Source organism: Rhinoraja longicauda, chromosome 24 (genome assembly GCF_053455715.1).
Source record: "Rhinoraja longicauda isolate Sanriku21f chromosome 24, sRhiLon1.1, whole genome shotgun sequence".
Taxonomy (NCBI): Eukaryota; Metazoa; Chordata; class Chondrichthyes; order Rajiformes; family Arhynchobatidae; genus Rhinoraja; species Rhinoraja longicauda.
The window spans coordinates 20,931,981-20,951,197 of record NC_135976.1 but is presented as its reverse complement, the minus strand read 5'-3'; the positions used below and the strand labels follow the sequence as shown (position 1 = coordinate 20,951,197).

Sequence of the window (19,217 nt, the reverse complement as noted above, 5' to 3'; positions counted from 1 at the left end):
AAAAGAGAGAGAGAGAGAGAGAGAGAGGAGAGAGAGAGAGAGAGAGAGAGAGAGAGAGAGAGAGAGAGAGAGAGAGAGAGAGAGAGAGAGGAGAGAGAGGAGAGAGAGAGAGAGAGAGAGAGAGAGAGAGAGAGAATGAATGAACGAGAGAGAGACAGAGAGAATGAACGAGAGAGAGAGAGAGAGAAAGAATGAACGAGAGAAACATGAGAACATGACAGTGAAACAGAGAAAAGGACTGACAGGAGACAGGGTAGATAAAGAGAGAGAGGGAAGGGGAAGATAAAGTGGGAGAAAGAGGACAACTCTCCACACACCCCTAACCATCACCCCGGCTCCTCCCAAACGGGATGGGCGGTAGGATTCCTGGCCCAGTGATTGGTTAGGTATGTCAGTCCCCACACATCGAGGGTGGGCACTCTCTGATTGGCCAAGCTGAGAAAACCCGTTCCCTTAAATGAGCAGAGTAGAGTGAGAGGGAGTGCAGAGTGAAGAGCGAGAGAGAGAGCGAGAGGGAGAGCGAGCGAGAGAGAGAGAGAGGGAGGGAGGGGAGGGGGAGCCCTCAGTGACAGACAGCAACAGGCAGACAGCAAGGGCTGCTGATTCAGCTCATTCAGCTCTTCCTTAAACTTCAAGTCACCGTTACGCACTTTGCCACCGGTTTGCAGCTACGTACAATGGCGAAGGGGGTGAGTGATTCTTGTGGGGGAGATGTGACGGGGCTGGGGGTGGAAGGACGGTTAGCAATCGAGATGTGACTTTAGGGTGGGTGGAGGAGAGAAGCACAGAGCAAGCAACAGAACAAACTTCTGATCTCCACCAACTGCAATGAATGTTTCTGGTCTGGGAATGCTGAGAGGAGCGGTGTAGAATGGCTGGGTGCTGGCGGGGGTCGTGGGGGGAGGGAGAAAGAAAGGGGGAGGATGGCAGAGGAGTGGCGATAATCATCGTTGATGGAAACTGTGGTGGTGGGGGTTAAATCAGGGAGTCGGTTCATCGTTGTCAATTCTCTCCCACCTCATCTCTCTGTTTGTCTCTTCCTCCCTTTGCCCATCGCTGTTTCTCTAGGAAAGTTGATGGGAAGAGGGGCATAGAGAAAGGGAAAGAAAGTGACAGGGGGAGTAAGAGAGGAAAGGAGGGAAAGAGGGGAAGGCAAGAGAGGGAGAAAGAGAGATGGGAAAAGGTGAGAGGATAAGGGAGAGAGCGGTGAGGGGGAGAGAAGAGAGAGAGACAGGATGTTAATGGAGCAGAAGAGGGAAAGAGAGTAGGGAGAGATAGGGAGAAATGGATTGAGTGGGAAGAGGTAGAGAGATAGGAACATAGGAAGCAGGAGGGAGATTTTTGGAAAAGAAAGGAAGGACAAGAAGGAGAGGTAGTGAGTGAGAGAGACAAAGAGAGGGAGAGAGCAACTCAGAGCAACAAAGAGATAACTGGATAAAAGAAAAAGAGTTGGGGTGCGAGAGTGAGGGCAAAGAGAAAGAAAGAGAGAGAGCATGTTTACTCAAAGGAGGAAACAGATTTCTGGGAACTGATTCCCCTCTCATATGAGACTCCTTGTGAACAAGGTTTCAGTGGAACTGGAGCAGCTTTGTGACGATAGCTGAACATTTCTCAGAAGCCGGCTCACGCAGAATGGGGCTGCGAAAGGGGAGTGTGCTGGCCTCACACAGTAATCCTCAGGTGTGGGTGCAGTCTCTCTGATTAACTCCAGATGTGTGTGTGTGTGTGTGTGGTGTGTGTGTGTGTGTGTGTGTCTGTGTGTGTGTGTGTCTGTGTGTCTGTGTATGTGTGTGTGTTGCTATTTGTGGCTGTGTATGTGTGTGTGACACAGAGAGAGTGAGAAAGCAAGAGAGAAAAAGCAGGAGTGAGAGGGAGAGAGAAAGAAAGTGCCATTGGGGGGTCTGTGCAGAATTAATGAGTTCAGAGGTTGGGCAGTAATATTAACAACTGTCTTAACCTCTGACAGACCACCCGTCACTGCCTGAATGAGAGAGGGAAAGAAAATGAGAGGGGCACACACACATAGACAACAATGGATAATGCAAGGAAAGGGACTGAAACACATCAACATACAAGGCAGAGGTACACCAACATAGAGGCACACTCACATAGACACAGACGGGGACACACACATAAAGGCACACATCAAACATAGATATAGACAGACGCACATAGAGCCACACACACACAGGCAGAAACAATCACAGAGCTACAGGCACACACACACAGAGGCAAAGACACACATGCATGGAGACACACAATAACAGACACATACACACACAAACACAGACAGACACAGAGATAGATGCGCACAGAGACACAGATGCAAACACACATAGACAGACAGTGAGACACACATACAAATAAGCAGACATGGTTGGCAAGTCGTTTGGAGATGGTGGGGAAATCGCTCCCACCAATTCCACTCCAATACTGGATGCTGGGCTCTGATCCCAGTCATATGCGAATCCCTGTGGTGCAGAAAGAGAGGGAGGGTAAGTAGAGGAGGGAAGTGAGGTAATGGGGTAGGGAGAGGGGAAAAAGAGATGGATAGGGGAGCGAGAGGGAGCGCGAGTAGTGTAGGTTGAGGGAAAGAGGCAGAGGGAGAGATGGCAAAAGGCGATGGGGGAGGGAGGGGTGGGCAGTCGGTCTGCCTCTGCCCTTCATGCTCCCGCTACCCCCTTGATGGGTACTTCTCTCTATCTGGCCCCTCTCTACCCCGCGCCCATCCCTCTCCACATGTCCCCTCTCCCAATCCTCGCCTCCCTCTGCCTGGTCTGCTCGCTGCTGGGGTTAGGCAGAGAGGGGTCGTGGTGCGCGGGAGGCTCCAGGTGTGTCCCCAGACAAGGACACAGACGTTTGGGGAGGTGTTTACATCCCAAACCCGGCTCCAGTCCCGTGAGTGGCCGCGCCCCACAGCTGCCTGTGCAGCTGCTTCAGGAACCGTTCCTTAGCCCAGCTGTAAACAGGACTTGTTTGATCATTCAACGGCCTCCAACCGTCCTCCTGTTTGAGGGTTAAACAAGTCTGACAGCGGCACTCAGAGGGCAGGGCTCCTGAGACCTGCTGCAAAGCAACTTTCCCAGGCCTCCCCAGAGATCAGATCAGCTTTCCTACAGTCAGGGGAAGCTGTGCTGTCCCTGTGACCCCCTCTTCCTAATCCTCCCACTCCGTCCCATGTTCTTCCCGTGCACCCCTCTCCCTCTGGTCTTCACTCCCCGCCCTCCCCCAATTCCCGGTCACACAATCTCCCTATCCGCCCCCCCCACCCCTTCTTCCACTCCGTTGGTACCCCCTCTCCCTCTGGCCCCCACTCTCTCTACCTCTATCTCCAGATCCCCCATCCGTGTCTCGACTCTCCCTTTCCCCACTTTCCCTGTTATCCCCTCTCCATGCCCCCACGGATCTCCCTCTCTGCACTTCCCAAGGGGCACCCTCTGAACCATCCACAGAGATCATTCACCCACCCCACTCGTGGAGCTCCCTCACTGCCCCTCATGCAGAGATTCCACACCACCCCTCCCTCGGCGCTCCCTCGCTGCCCCTTCCATGGGGCTTCCTCACTCCCCATCTGACGGTACCCCCTCACTAAACCACCAGTGGCGCTCCCCACACTGCATTCCCACTGAGCTTCCTCACTGCCCCATTTGTAGCACTCCCTTACCACCCCTGCTATGGCACTCCCTCACTGCCTCTCCTGCGGTGTTCCCTTACTGCCCCACTCTTGGCACTCCCTCAGCAACCCATTCCATGGCACTTCCACATCGTTCCCACGCCCCATCCCTCAAGCCCAAACAGACCTCCCACAGCCCAGCCTCATTGTCTCACCCTCACCCTGGTGCTCCCCTGGCATTCTGACAATGCCTATCTCACGCACACCCTCACTACACCTCCTGCCACACTCCCACACCACCCTCCCTTGGCACAGCGATCCTGCACCACTCCTCCCATGGCACGCCCTTAATGCTCCTCCCGTGACAGTGTGCACCATCCTACTGTAGCAATCCCTCACCGCCCCTTCCTCTCGCAGATCAGCCACAACATCTTTCACTCAGTGCAGCACTCTCTCACCTCACCTCCCACCGCGCTCCCTCACCACCGTGCCTGCGGCGTCCCCTCATCCCTCCTTCATTAATCTAGTGCTCCCTCAATATGTCTTCCTCCATGTGGTGTTCTCTCATCACCCTCCCTGGCACTCCCTCACCACTCCTCCCGCAGCTCTCCCTCACAGCACCCCTGCGGCGCTCCCATGCCCAACCCGGAGACTTCCTGCGGCTTTGCCTCACCGTCCCTCCCCGGCGCGGTGGTCCCTCAACTTCCCTTCCACATCACTCCCTCAACACTGCTCCCACAATGCCCCTCCCCCTCACTTACTACCCCTCATGCTGTGTTCCCTCACCAACCCTCACAGTGCAGTGATCCTTCACTCCTCAGCATGGCACTCCCTCACCTTCCCTCCACCTACGCTCCCTTCACCACTCCTCCCACGGCTTTCCATCACCGACCCTCCTGCAGCTTGGTGCTCTTTCAACACCCCTCCCATGGTGTTCCTCACTGTCCCTCCTGCGGCGCCCACACTATGGTCTATGCCTCTCCCACAACATCACCCCGCACAGCGCTCCCCCATGACCCTTCCTACAGCACTCATCACCCCTCCCACAGCTAACCCTCAACACCCCTCCCACCTTACACCCTCATGACCCCTCCCACCTGGCTCCCTCATCATCATTCCCACCTCGCTCCCTCATCACCACTCCCACCTCGCTCCCTCATCGCCACTCCCACCTCGCTCCCTCATCACCCCTCCCACCTCGCCTCATCACCCCTCCCACCTCGCTCCCTCATTATCCCTCCCACAGCACTCCCTTATTACCACTCCCACCTCGCTCCCTCACAATCCCCACCTGCTTCCCACTGTCCCTCATCACATCCCCTGCACCACTCCATCCACCAGGACCCTTCACTGCCCCTCTCGTGGCATTCCCACCACTCCTCCCTCCAAGTCGCATCCTGACCAGCCCTCACATGACACTCCCTTACCATCTCTCCCACAGCCACAATGCCCACCCCAGAGACTCCCTCAGAACACTTCCTTCAACACGGCATTCCATGACCACTCCTCCCTCGGTATGGCATTTCCTCACCGCCCCTCCCTCGGTGTGCCATTCCTCCACGCCCCTCCCCCGACACAGTCCTTGTTGCCCCTCCCACGGAGCTCGCACATTGCCTCTCAAGTGGCGTTCCCTCACTGCCCCTTCATCAATGCTGCGCTCCCTCATTGCCTGCCCACACACAGCGCTCCTTCACCGCCCCTTCCATGGCAGGTCCTACCTTGTTACCTGGGATTGGTTAGTGGGCATAGGTTCAGCATTGCGGTGCCAGTGGAGGTAATCTGTTTTGCGACCATTATTACCCACCCCTCCCTCCTTCCTTCTCTCTCTCTCAGGATGGACGGGAATATACCAGCACGGAATCCTCTGACAGTCCGAAGAAGAAAAAGGTTAAAAAGGACATGGATGAGCTTAAAAAGGAAGTGTCCATGGTGAGTTGATCTCTCCCCTATTTCCTCAAATCCCCACCTGCTTCCCACTGTCCCTTCATCCTTTTCACCTATGTTTTCTACTAGATTGGAGACAAGGTAGCCATGACTTAATTCCTCGTCAACAGCAATATATTGAGGATTTCCAATGTCAATGTGTCACACTGGTTTGGCACCCTATCCACCAGGTGGGGGCACTATAGCGTGATGTCAGTGCAATGTAATGAGCGGCTCACTGCCTTGGGATTCGGGCTGGGGCAAGTCCGAACCATTTGTATTTGTAGAAGTTCCTGTGCTCATGTGTTCAATATGTGCAGTGCAAGATCCCACAGCGATAGCAGAAGGAAATGAATGGTCTCTTCCTGCCCCTGTGTACCAGGCTCGAGAATGGATGGACCTCCTGCTACTCCCGCCTGACAGCCTCCAAATGAGCTGAATGTCCTTGATGAGGCGTAAAGGACAGGAAGGACCAAGTGGCCTCCGCTGGAGACTATCTAATTGCTTGACAGGATGAACAGGCTCCTCAAGTTCCAGATTTTGCGAATGACCTTCTAACCTTCTCTCTTTGCTCCATCAGGAAGATCACCGGCTGTCGCTGGATGAGCTGAGCCGTAAATACGGGACGGATTTGACCAAGGTAAATGTTCCTTTTGCATTCCCACTGACTGCACCATCCCCCCCTTCATCACAAGCCTGGGGCCTAGGCCCATCCAACTCTATTCTGCCTTAGGTCCCTCTATTCCCAGTTGAGCTTGACAAGTTCTGGGCCTCTATCCTCCTCATCATCCTTGCAGGCTCGGATCTTCAATCCAGGACTCTCCAGCTTCTCCTCCAAGCTTGCTTTGGCCTATGCTACAGGCCTCTTCCCTCAGCCTTATGACTTGAAGGCATAAGCTCCAGGCTTCCCTTACATTCTCCCAACAACCTCCAGCATAAGACCCAGACGCCTTCTGTAGTTTCTTTTTTGCTCTGGTTTATTTTCACCCACATGTTTAGACCGTAATGGTGTATCCTTATTGTTTTGATGTGTTATGCTTTATTCTTAATTATTAACTGTATGTTTGTGTTGTCATTTGTGAGCAGAGCACCCAGGCACATTCCTTGTATATGCATACTTGGCCAATAAACTTATTCATTCATTCATTCATTCATTCATTCATTCATTCATTCATGCATTCATGTCAAACTCCCAACCTGCCCATCCGTCCTGCCTAAACCCCAGGCCTCTCTCTCCCTCCTTCCTCACTATCTTAACTCTCGACCTCAAGCAGGTTTCAGCATTAAATTGAGGCCTGATCTGGTGCAGCAAGCTCAGATCTCCAGTTCAGGTCTCTGTATTTCCCGATCCCTCCACTGGCATGGTCATGTTTACATGCTGGAACTCTTCATCTACTGGGCGATGGTCAGGGCTTCTCCTTCCTCTTCACTTCCTCTCTCCTATCGCACAGGCACATGTTCCAGCCTCCCTACACCTTTCTCCAAGCCTAGATCCAAGCCTTGTATAAACACCAGTACAGGAAACACGTGAATGAAGGCACACGCACGCACACACACACACACACACACACACACACACACACACACACACACACACACCAGGCTCAAGATGCTTTTTTTTCTCTCTGGACAAAGCCTGGGTCCTTTCCTGTCAGTCTCAGGCCTAAGGTCTTTCACCAGCACCCTTCCAAACTCCACCTTAACTCCAGATTTCCCACATATCAACCTCAGGCCTGATCAGCCTTGTCACATCTCTCCAGGCCTCAACCTAAAATAAGGCCCTAATTCTTTTCTACTCTCTCTTACCAAGCCAGAGCTCATGCATTCAGTCTCACCTCCCCAGCAGATGCAAACTTCTCTTCACCCACCTTTACTCTGTCATGCAGCACAGTGCCCCTCAGCCAAAGCCACAATCCAGAAATGTTGGCCTTCCCCAGGCCCTTCCAGAGGGGGGAAGGGAAGATAGAAAGAGGGAAATGGGAGAGGAAGTGGGTGAATAGTGGGTGAGGATTATCTCATGTCATTGTCTTTCTTACATTATTCTCCATACCCCTCTTCTCCCACCCCTCAATCTCTCTTTATCCCTCACTTTCATCTCCCTACTGCACACTTTCCCCAAATCTTCCCCTTTCTTCCCTTTCCTCACTCCCCACCCGTTACCTCACACCCTCTCTCCCCATCCTTCTCTCTTTATCCACACACACTTCCATGCCTTATCCCATTTCCCTATCTCCCTCCAACTCTCTTCTTCTCACCTTTTCTCCTTCCTCCATTGCTTCTCACTTTCATGTTCTCTTTCCCTTTCCTTTACATATAATCCCACTCTCTCTCACCCTATGTCCCTCTCTCTCTCTCTCTCTCTCTCTCTCTCTCTCTCTCTCTCTCTCTCTCTCTCTCTCTCTCTCTCTCTCTCTCTCCTGCTCTCCATCATCCCTCTCTATTCACATTATCTGACTCCTCCCCCTCAATTTCCATCCTCTCCCCTCCTCCCTTACCACCCCACCCTCCTTTCTCCCTGTTCCCACACTTTCTCAACCCTTTTCTTTCTTCTCTCTCTCTTTTCGATCTCCCCACCCTTTTCTATTTGTCCCCCCCCCCCTCCCCTGATCTCTCCCCAGGGTCTGACCAATGCCCGGGCAGCCGAGATCCTGGCCCTAGAGGGTCCCAATGCCCTGACACCACCTCCCACCACCCCGGAGTGGGTGAAATTCTGCCGTCAGCTGTTCGGTGGTTTCTCCATCCTCCTCTGGATCGGGGCACTGCTCTGTTTCCTGGCCTACAGCATCCAGGCTGTCATGGAGGACGAGCCGTCCAATGACAATGTGAGTATCACACCCTGACCCTACCCCTGACCATGTCCAACGCAACCCTGTCCCCAGATTCCGACTTCAACCGTCACCTCAACCTAATCCCCAATCGTGACCCCTGACTCTGACCTAGCCCCATTCTCAGCCTGACCTGCCTGCTCACTACAGCCCCTGAACCACCCCTAACCTCTGACCCTGACCCAAACTTTGACCTAACCCTGACTGACCTTCTAATCCTTTCCCCTAACCCAACTGCCAATCCCAACGACTGATCTTTGACCCTGACGACTCCTGACCCAACACCTAATGCCAACCCCCGAGCCCGGAACCCACTTTCTGAAGAAATTCATCTGCTCTCCCAGCCCCCCAACTCTGAGAAATCCCAAAACCTTGATCAACATCTTCTTCCAGGACAACCCCCAAATCCTCATGTGAATAACCTTACCTATGCCGACCTCCAGTTATGTCCTGGGATCTCTGGACGACCCCATCCCTGAGCAACCAACTGAGGCCCAGATGCCTCTCCCAGGACCCTCACTGTGCCCAGCACCCAAACCCTCCATCCCTCAGTCCACATCGGGTTTCACCCCTCCTTTCCAGCAATTCCACACTCTGACCTGTGTCCTCTGACCCACACCCTCTGTCCTGCTTTGCCCACAGCTGTACCTGGGTATCGTCCTGGCTGCCGTGGTGATGATCACCGGCTGCTTTTCCTACTACCAAGAGGCCAAGAGCTCCCGAATCATGGATTCGTTCAAGAGCATGGTGCCCCAGGTTGGTGGTGAAACCTGTGGCAGGGCTGGGGGATGTGATGTGTGGGTAGTACTTGTGTGAGGGGTGCAAGGTGTGTGGCGTAGTGCTTGTGGAGTGGGGCATTGGTGTGGTTTACTGTTTGTGAACGAGGGGCATTAGCGTATGGACTTAGTGTGAGTGAGGGGCATTGTCAAGTGGAGCAGTGCTTGTGGGGGAGAGGCATTAGCAGGGCTTGTTGGAAAAGGGTGTGAGCTGAGCTTGTGGGAGGGGCATGGCTTGTGGGGCAGGGCTTAGAGATGGCTTGGGGCAGGGCTTATTGGAAAAGGGCAGGCCTGGGGACAGGGGTTCAGGGTGAGTAATGAGGCTTGTTGGATGGGTAATAGGACGCAGAGCTTTTAGGGTGGGCCTTGGAGAACCAGTAAAGGAAGGGAAGGGCTTATGGGAGATGGAATGCACTTGGAAAGGGAGGGGGTTGTGCGAGTCTTAGTCTTGTGAGGTTCTGCAGAGAGGAGTCATTCCTTTTGGAGATGGTCATGGTTCAATGGTGAAGGGTGAAATCGACAGGTCAGCACGGGGTTAGGGGTTAGGGAATGGCATTAGGAATAAGAGGTCTAGATTAAATGTCAATGGCTAAGGTTTGGTTTGGAAAGGTCAGGGAGTGGACATGGGGTCAAGGAGGGTAATGGGCCAAAGGGTGCTGACACAAACTAATTCACACATTTACCTCTCTCCCCTTCCTGCTCCTTTTTCTAAACGTTCCTCCCTTCCATCTCAATGCTCTCTCCTCTCCCTTCTCTCTCTCTCCTCTCCTCCCCTCCCTCCCTCTCCCATCTCATTCCACTTCAACCCCACATTCTCTCTACAGCAAGCCCTGGTCATCCGGGAAGGTGAAAAGACCCAGATCAATGCTGAGGACTTGGTGACCGGGGACGTGGTGGAGGTGAAGGGAGGAGATCGGATCCCGGCCGATCTCCGAATCATCTCCTCACATGGCTGCAAGGTGAGGAGCGGAGACGAACGGCGATGAGAGGGTACGATAGAGAGTGGGGAAGATGGGTAGAGAGAGAGAGAGAGAGAGAGAAAGAGAGAGAGAGAAAGAGAGAGAGAGAAAGACAAACATAAGAAAAGTCAATATATATCAAACTACTTTGAGCAAAATAACCAAGTGTTAACTAACTTCCTCCCAGGATATTCGGTCATTATTCCTCCCAGGGATGCTATTTAAACATTAACCTTTCCAGAGGATGCAGTGGTTTCCCCAGGTGCTCGCTTTCCCTACTCACCCCAAAGGTCAGTTAATTTGGCCACTATAAATTGTCGCCAATGTGTATGTGAGGGGTGGAATCTGGGACGTTGATCAAAATATAGGCAGAATTGGGCGGCACAGTGATGCAGTGGTAGATTTGCTCCCTCACAGCACCAGGGACTTGGGTTTGATCCTGACTACGGGTGCTATCTGTACGGATCTTTTATGTTCTCCCCCTGACTGAGTGGGTTTTCACCGGATTCTCTGGTTCCCTCCCACATTCCAAAGACCAACAGGTTTGTCGGTTAAATGTAGACACAAAATGCTGGAGTAACTCAGCGGGACAGGCAACATCTCTGGAGAGAAGGAATGACAATAGACAATAGACAATAGGTGCAGGAGGAGGCCATTCAGCCCTTCGAGCTAGCACCGACATTCAATGTGATCATGGCTGATCATTCTCAATCAGTACCCCGTTCCTGCCTTCTCCCCATACCCCCTGACTCCGCTATCCTTAAGAGCTCTATCTAGCTCTCTCTTGAATGCATTCAGAGAATTGGCCTCCACAGCCTTCTGAGGCAGAGAATTCCAGAGAATGGGTGACGTTTTGGGTTGAGACTCTTCTTCAGACCCGAAACCCACATCCCTTTGACTCCTTTGACAGGCCATCAGGACTGTCAACTTTTTATAACCCCAGAGACTAAATTTTAGTTTATATACTATATATAGTATATAGTAACTTATTAACTTTATTTATATGCTGTAACTGTAATTCCTTTTTGTGCACAATCCGCAGGCATTGCCACTTTCATTTCACTGCACATCGTGTATGTGTATGTGAAAAATAAATTTGACTTGACTTGACTAGTTCCATAGTCTCCAGCTACAGTCTCTCCTGAAACTCACCCTCCAGTGATATCGTGATTTTTCCCTGCATCCTTTCTAACTGAATAGCAAAGAAACATGGAAACATAGAAAATAGGTGCAGGAGGAGGCCATTTGGCCCTTTGAGCCAGCACCGTCATTCATTGTGATCATGGCTGATCATCTACAATCAGTAACCTGTGCCTGCCTTCTCCCTATATCCCTTGATTCCACTAGCCCCTAGAGCTCTATCTAACTCTTTTAAATTCATCCAGTGAATTGGCCTCCACTACCTTCTGTGGCACAGAATTCCACAAATTCACAACTCTGGGTGAAAAAGTTTCTTCTCAACTCAGTTTTAAATGGCCTCCCCTTTATTCTTCGACTGTGTCCCTTGGTTCTGGACTTCCCCAACATTGGGAACATTTTTCCTGCATCTAGCTTGTCTAGTCCTTTTATAATTTGAGACGTCTCTATAAGATCCCCTCTCATCCTTCTAAACTCCATTGAATACAAGCCTAGTCTTTCCAACCTTTCCTCATATGACAGTCCCTCCATCCAAGGGATTAACCTTGTGAACCTACACTGCACTGCCTCAATAACAAGGACGTCCTTCCTCAAATTAGGAGACCAAAACTGCACACAAATACTCCAGATGTGGTCTCACCAGGGCCCTATACAACTGCAGAAGGACTTTTTTTCTTCTGTACTCAAATCCTCTCGTTATGAATGCCAACATGCCATTAGTTTTCTTTACTGCCTGCTGTACCTGCACGCGTACTTTCAGTGACTGGTGTACAAGGACACCAAGGTCTCGTTGCACTTCCCCTTTACCTAATCTGATACCATTGAGATAATAATCTGCTTCCTTATTTTTGCCGCCACAGTGGATAACCTCACATTTATCTACATTATACTGCATCTGCCATGCATCTTTCCTTTAGCTGGGAGACCAAAAGTGCACACAGTCCTCCAAGTGTGGTGTCACCAACATCTTGTACAGCTGTAACATGATATACTAACTCCTGTACTCAGTCCCCTGACAGACAAATGCAACCTTTTTCAAAACCCTCTCAATCTCTGTCACCACTTTCAGAGAACTACAGGTATGTACTTGGACCCTGAGGTCTCTGTGTTCTACAATACTCTTCAGGCCCCTACCATTTACTGTATAACTTGTGCCCTGGTTTAAATTTCCAAAATGCAACATCTTGCACTTATCCATCAGCCATCTTAAATGCTATCTACCATTTTGTGGGACACTCTCCAGTTCATTAGATCTATCTTAGATAGCCTTCACTGTTCACTTCATCACCATTTTTGGTGCCATCCTCAAACATTGTCATTCTAACCGTAAATATAGGTGACAAACAGCAGTGATCCAGAACCGATCATTGTGGCACTTCATCGAACACGGGCCTCTAATATGAGTAACCACCCTCCACTACTCCACTGTCCTCTGACCCCTTCCACTAAACCAATTTTGTATCCATTTGGCTAGCTCACCCTGGATCCCATGTGATCTAACCTTCTGGCCTAATCTACCAAACAGTACCTTGTCAAAGGCCTTATTAGTCGTTAACAACGCATACTACCCTTCCTTCATCAATCCTCTGTCACCCCTCAAAAGGGTCAATCAAATTTGTTAAACACAATTTTCCCCACACAAAGCCAAGCTCATTATCACTAATCAGACCTTGCATTTCCAAATGCTGGTAGATCATGTCGTAAGGATCCCCTCCAGTGACATTTCCACCGCTGATATTAAACTCACCAGTTAGGGGGTATGGGGAGAAGGCGGGAACAGGGTACTAATTGAGAATGATCAGCCATGATCACATTGAATGGTGGTGCTGGCTCGAAGGGCTGAATGGCCTACTCCTGCACCTATTGTCTATTGTCTATTGTCTATGGATCCCTGGCTCGCAGGCCTTTCTTAAATAAAGGCACAACATTAGCCAATCTCCAGTCTTTCCCACCTGTGGCTAAGGATGATGCAACCATCTCTACCAGGGGCCCCTATAACTTCCTCACTTACAATATCTATGATACATTTCATCAGGCCTCTGTGATTTATCCTCTTTAAAATGCATGAGATCTTCAGCACCTCTTCTATTGTAATATGGATATGCTCAAACACATCACTACTCATTTCCTTATATTCCTTGGCCTGCATGACCTCTCCATGGTAAATACTGATGAGAAATATTCATTTAATACCTCACTTTCCTGTGGCCCCATATATTGGTTACCAGGGAGCTTTTCTCCCTGGTTCTGTTCTCCTTTTGCTCTTAATATACTTGCAGAATCCCTTTGGATTTTACTTTTTCCTTCCTGCCAGAGCTATGTCATGTCCTCGATTTTGCCCTTCTATGTGCATGTTTATTGTGGTGAATCTTCGCTGCCCACCCTCAATGTAGGTCTATCCATCTCTGGTTAGAGGAGCCGATGTGTCCACAGAAGTCCATCTGCGGGCTAACCAAGGCCTTGTGTAATTCTTTACTTCGACACTCAAATTCTCACATAGTGAAGGCCAACATATATTTTCCATCTTAATTGTTTTAGCAGCATGTTGTCTATGGATTGCATACAAACACATTCAGCATTCTTCAAAATAAAGAGCAGCTTTCCCCCCACTGAAAACCGGCACCACATTTTTGTTCCAAATTCTAGCATCTGCAGTCTCTTGTAACCCAATACTATCTAATCTCTTCCTACTTAAACAATCCTTTGACCTTGATTTAACCCACAGAACTCATGCCCTGAGCTGTGTGACAGGTCAATGCAGAGGGAGTTAAAGCATTAAATATTAACACACTCACAGCGAAGTTGTTCGTATAAGCACTAATGCAGTAAGGCATCTCTCTGATCACTTTTGCCAGGTTGATAACTCATCACTCACAGGAGAGTCTGAACCTCAGACACGATCCCCAGAGTTCACCAACGAAAATCCGCTGGAGACGAGGAATATCGCTTTCTTCAGTACTAACTGTGTGGAAGGTGATTTGGCATATAAACTGTGTTAACCTTGCCGTGGGAATTTGTGACAGGGTTGTGTAGTAGGAACTGCATTCTGTGTCTAATCTGTGCTCTGGGAGTGTGTGATGGGACATTGTTGATGGAGCTTCACTCTGTGTCTGACTCGTGCCCTTTTTTTAATAATACAAAATGCTTTTATTCAAAACAAACAAAAATACAGCGTAGTAACACGATCAAAGACTACCTATATTGGCAGTTTACAAAGTTATCAAATTAAAATATCAACAATTTTATCAACAATGCACTCGACCTCCCTCCGTGACCAGCGTTCACCGAAGGCCTCCAGAGTCCCCGTGGACACCACATATTGCCTCTCCAGGGACATGTGGGCATGAACATAGTGCCCTGGGAGTGTGTGCTGATACAATGTGGAGGGACATTTGCTCTGCCTAAAACATGTCCGTTTGTGACGCGTCGGTGTAGAGGTCACTTGGGATGAGATGGTGCAGCGTGGGGTGCTCTCTGATGGTTTCTCTCTAATTTCTGATCTCTGCCCCTGTCAAGGAACTGCCCGAGGTGTGGTGATCTTCACTGGAGACCGGACGGTTATGGGCCGCATCGCAACGCTGGCCTCGGGGCTCGAGGTGGGCCAGACGCCCATCTCCATGGAGATCGAGCACTTCATCCACATCATCACGGGCGTGGCCGTCTTCCTGGGCGTCTCCTTTTTTGTGCTCTCCCTCATCCTTGGCTACACCTGGCTGGAGGCCGTCATCTTCCTTATTGGCATCATCGTGGCCAATGTTCCCGAGGGTTTGCTGGCCACCGTTACTGTGAGTGGGGGGTCAGAGGCCAAAGATTAGGGGTGCATGTCAGCCAATCGGCAGCGGAAGCAGGTAATTGGGGGCTTTAAGGACAAAGTCATTAATGGGTCCCTTGAGGAAAGGGTTGTGAAGCCTCGTTAGTGATATCGTACTAGCCCGGTCTCTCTCCTCCTCCCCCTCCACATGTAACTCTCTCTCCATTTCTTCGTCTCTCACTCTCTTTCTTTACATCACTCCTGCTCTCCCTCTTTCTCTTCTACTCTCTCCCTCTCTTTCTCTCTCTCCCTTCCTCCCATGCCACTTTCTCTCCCTCACTTCCTTTCTGCATCTCTCCCATCTCCCACTCTCTCTTTTCCTCCTCATCACTAGTTGACTAATTGATTGAAAGTCACCCATGGGAATAGGCCTTACAGCCAATGAGTCGATGCCGACCATTGATCATGTAATCACAATCGTTCGATGTTATCCCACTTTCATATTCACTCATAACACGTCAGGTGCAATTTGCAGAAGCTAATTAACCTCCAAACCCTCACATCTTTGGGATGAGGAAACTGGAGCACCCCGAGGAAACCCATATGGTCACAGAGAGAATGTGGAAACTCCACAGAACCAGCACCTGAGGTCAGGACCGAACCTGGATCTCTGGCACCGAGAGACAGCAGCTGCGCCAGAGTGCACTGTCACTGTTTCTCTCTCTCCTTCTCCCTCCTTCCCACCCTCTTCACCTCACTTCTTCCCCCCTCCCTCTCTCCCTCCCACTTCTCCCTCCCCCTCCCTCCCACCCACACCTCTTTCACCATTCTCCCTCCTCCCATCTCTAACCTATCTCTTTCTCCCCATCTCTCTCTCCCTCCATATCTCTCGCTCCGTTCTCTCCTCTCTCTTGTTCACCCATCTCGGTCTTGCTCCCCATCTTTCTCTATCTCCCTCACATCTTTCCTCCTCCCACATTTTCTCTGCCTCTTTCTCTACCTCCCACTTTCTCAGTTCCCTCTCTTATTACTCTCTTTCGCTCCCTCCCCCACACTCTCTCCCCCTCCCTCCACCCACCTCTCTCTCACTTACCCACACTCTCTCTCTCTCTCTCTGCCCCAGGTCTGCCTCACTCTCACTGCTAAGAGAATGGCTCGCAAGAACTGCTTAGTGAAGAATTTAGAAGCAGTGGAGACGCTGGGATCGACCTCGACCATCTGCTCCGACAAAACGGGGACTCTCACCCAAAACCGAATGACTGTGGCGCACATGTGGTTCGACAACCAAGTGCACGAGGCAGACACCACGGAGGACCAGAGCGGTATGGCCGAGAGTCACATCTGCAACTGGGGCACCACGCTGGGAGCACACTGCACTGTCTGATTTGGCAGAAAAGAGCATGGGTGTGAGGTTCAGAGGCTATTACAGAGATAGGATGGTGTTGGGATCAGAGGCTATTACAGAGATAGGATGGTGTTGGGATCAGAGGGTATTACAGAGATAGGGACAATGTGGGGGTCAGAGGGTATTACAGAGAAATGGATGGTGTTGGGGTCAGTGGGTATTACAGAGATAGAGCTGGGTGTGGTGGTCGGAGGGCATTGCAGAGATAGGGACTGGTATGCGGGTCAGAGAGCATTACAGATGTAGGGAGGGGTTGGATCCAGTAAATGTTACAGGGATTGAGGGATGCAAGGGCTGGAGGGGGTGAGAGATAGGGAGAGGTGTTGGGAGGGAGGAGTGCAAGGGCTGGAGATGGTTTCAGAGACAGGGTGACAGATCAGAGGGGATTGCAGAGATAGGGACAGGTGTAATGTCTGGAGGGGGTGACAGAGATAGGGAGGGGAGTAGGGGCAGGAGGATTTACAGAGTTAGGAAGGGTTGCAGGGGCTGGAGATTTATGCATTATTGGAGGTGTGCTCTATAATTGCATGCCCACCCTTTAGTACTGTTGGGATCTTTCTGTGTGTCAGTGCACCAGGGGAGCTTGTGAACCCTGTGTAACTCACTTGTTCCTGATCCCACCCACAGGTTCGGCCTTCGACAAGACTTCGCCCACATGGGCCGGACTCTCACGCATTGCAGCTCTCTGCAACCGGGCCGTCTTCAGGCCGGGCCAGGAGCATGTCTCCATCTCCAAGGTGAACTGAAGCCAGGGGACACGGCCTCTCACTTCCCCCTCCCTCTCTCTTCCTCTCCTTCCCTCACTACATTCACCACCCTCTCCCTCACCTTCCCACTCTATGCCCTCTTCTCTTCGCTCTCTGGTCTCCTCCCTTCATCTTACTCCCACTTCTTCCTATCTCCTTTCCTTCTGACCACTTACTATGCCCATCTCTCCCACCTCCCTGCCATTCTCCTTCCTCCCACCTTCTCCCCCCCGTGGCCTTCCCTTCACTTTGCCCCTCCCTCCTCCCCACCTTCCCCCATCTGCCTCCTCCCTCCCCTTCCGTCCACTTTCCCTTCCGCATTTCCACCTTCCCAACCCTACTCTTCCCCTCCCTCCCTTCCACTTTCGTCTTTTCCCTCCATTCATTCCCTTCCCCATCATCCTACCCCTCCTTCTCACCTCCTTCCCCTTTCCCCTCTCTCCTATCCTTCCCTTCCCCCCACCTTTGTTGTTCCTCCCTCTGCCCTCCTTTCCCTCCTGTGCTCCCCTCTGTCTCTCCTCATCTGCTTTTCCCTCTCACCTTAGCCCGTCCTCCTGCTCAGCACCTCCCCCCCCCCCCCCCCCCCCTCTGTGCAGGAGCTGGTGGGTTGTGATCAGGACATAAAGCAACTCAAGTTGAGTGAGAAGGCATAAAGCTGGTAGAGGGAATATGATGTGGGAAATGTGAATTGATCCATTAGGAAAGGAAAAACCAAAAGCCAAAAGCAAATTATAATTCTAATGTTGAGATACTACAAAATGTTGACACGGTCCAGCATGGTAGTCTGGTCCAGAAGGTTAGGATCCAAAGTGCGTTGGCAAACTGAATCCAAAATTGGCTTGGTGGAGTATAGGTTTTTCTGACTCTAATTCTGTAACTAGTTATGTTTCAGATGGACCATTGCTGTTTGTAATATGTACGGTAGCGCGGTATATGCACGGTAGCGCAGCGGTAGAGTTGCTGCTTTACAGCGAATGCAGCGCCGGAGACTCAGGTTCGATCCTGACTACGGGTGCTGCACTGTAAGGAGTTTGTACGTTCTCCCCGTGACCTGCGTGGGTTTTCTCCGAGATCTTCGGTTTCCTCCCACACTCCAAAGACGTACAGGTATGTAGGTTAATTGGCTGGGTAAATGTAAAAATTGTCCCTAGTGGGTGTAGGATAGTGTTAATGTACCGGGATCGCTGGGCGGCACGGACTTGGTGGGCCGAAAAGGCCTGTTTCCGGCTGTATATATATGATATGATATGATATGATAAATGACTAGCATCAGAGTGAGAGTCAACTGATTAGTAAGCTTACTGACAATGCAAAAATAAATGGTTTGAGTTGTAGATCTCAAAGAACATTTCCTAAGCATAAAGCAGGAAATAGATCCGTTGGAAATCTGAGTGAGGTGGTGGGAGTTAGAATTTAATATGAACAAGTATGAGGTACTGTATTTTGGAATCACAGATACCAACAGGTCATATACAGTAAATGGCAGGGACCTCAAGAGTGTTAATGTAGAGAGACATTGGCTTACAGTTAATAGTTAACCGAAAATGGGAACACAGGTAGATAGGATAGTGAGGAAAGTATTCGGCCTGCTTGCCTTCATAGACCAAGGCCCTTAGAGTAAGAGCTGGGACAACATGTTGCAACTATTCAAAACATTGGTCAGGATAGGATGGGTTTATTTTCATTGGGATGCAGAAGACCTCGAGTGACCTTACAGAGGTTTAAAAATTCTGATGGCCATGAATAAGGTAGATAGTCAATCTTTCCCCAGTGTGTGGGAAACCAGAACAAGACAGTACAGATTTGAGGTTAGGGTAGTCATTTTGAAGAGAGCTGAGCAGTACGTTTTTTCACACAAACGTCAGCATCCACTTTGGACAGGGTGGGACCTCAGAAATTCTCTGTGCCAGGGAGCTGTGTAATGAAGCCCAACTGTGACGGAGATTTAAATGATATGGGAATGGGGAGAGAGCCGGGGAGCGGAATCGTGGCCAAAATTTAGACCAGCTATGCTGATGCAGAGGGAGACGAAAGGGGCTGATCGGTCCCTGGCCCAGTGACAGGCCTGTAACCAACTTATGC

General features: G+C 50.7%; 1 protein-coding gene across 1 annotated transcript in view; it reads left to right on the top strand.

Moving 5' to 3' along the window:
* The first annotated feature begins 517 nt into the window (after positions 1–517).
* Positions 518–19,217, top strand: part of LOC144605471 (sodium/potassium-transporting ATPase subunit alpha-2) — a 32,490-nt gene continuing 13,790 nt past the window's right edge. The window contains exons 1-10 of the mRNA XM_078420771.1: positions 518–689; positions 5,447–5,542; positions 6,117–6,176; positions 8,155–8,358; positions 9,004–9,117; positions 9,962–10,096; positions 14,089–14,206; positions 14,750–15,018; positions 16,108–16,306; positions 17,017–17,126. Of these exons, the coding sequence (XP_078276897.1) occupies positions 678–689; positions 5,447–5,542; positions 6,117–6,176; positions 8,155–8,358; positions 9,004–9,117; positions 9,962–10,096; positions 14,089–14,206; positions 14,750–15,018; positions 16,108–16,306; positions 17,017–17,126 (1,317 nt within the window). The 5' untranslated portion in view covers positions 518–677. The remainder of the gene's footprint in view (positions 690–5,446; positions 5,543–6,116; positions 6,177–8,154; positions 8,359–9,003; positions 9,118–9,961; positions 10,097–14,088; positions 14,207–14,749; positions 15,019–16,107; positions 16,307–17,016; positions 17,127–19,217) is intronic.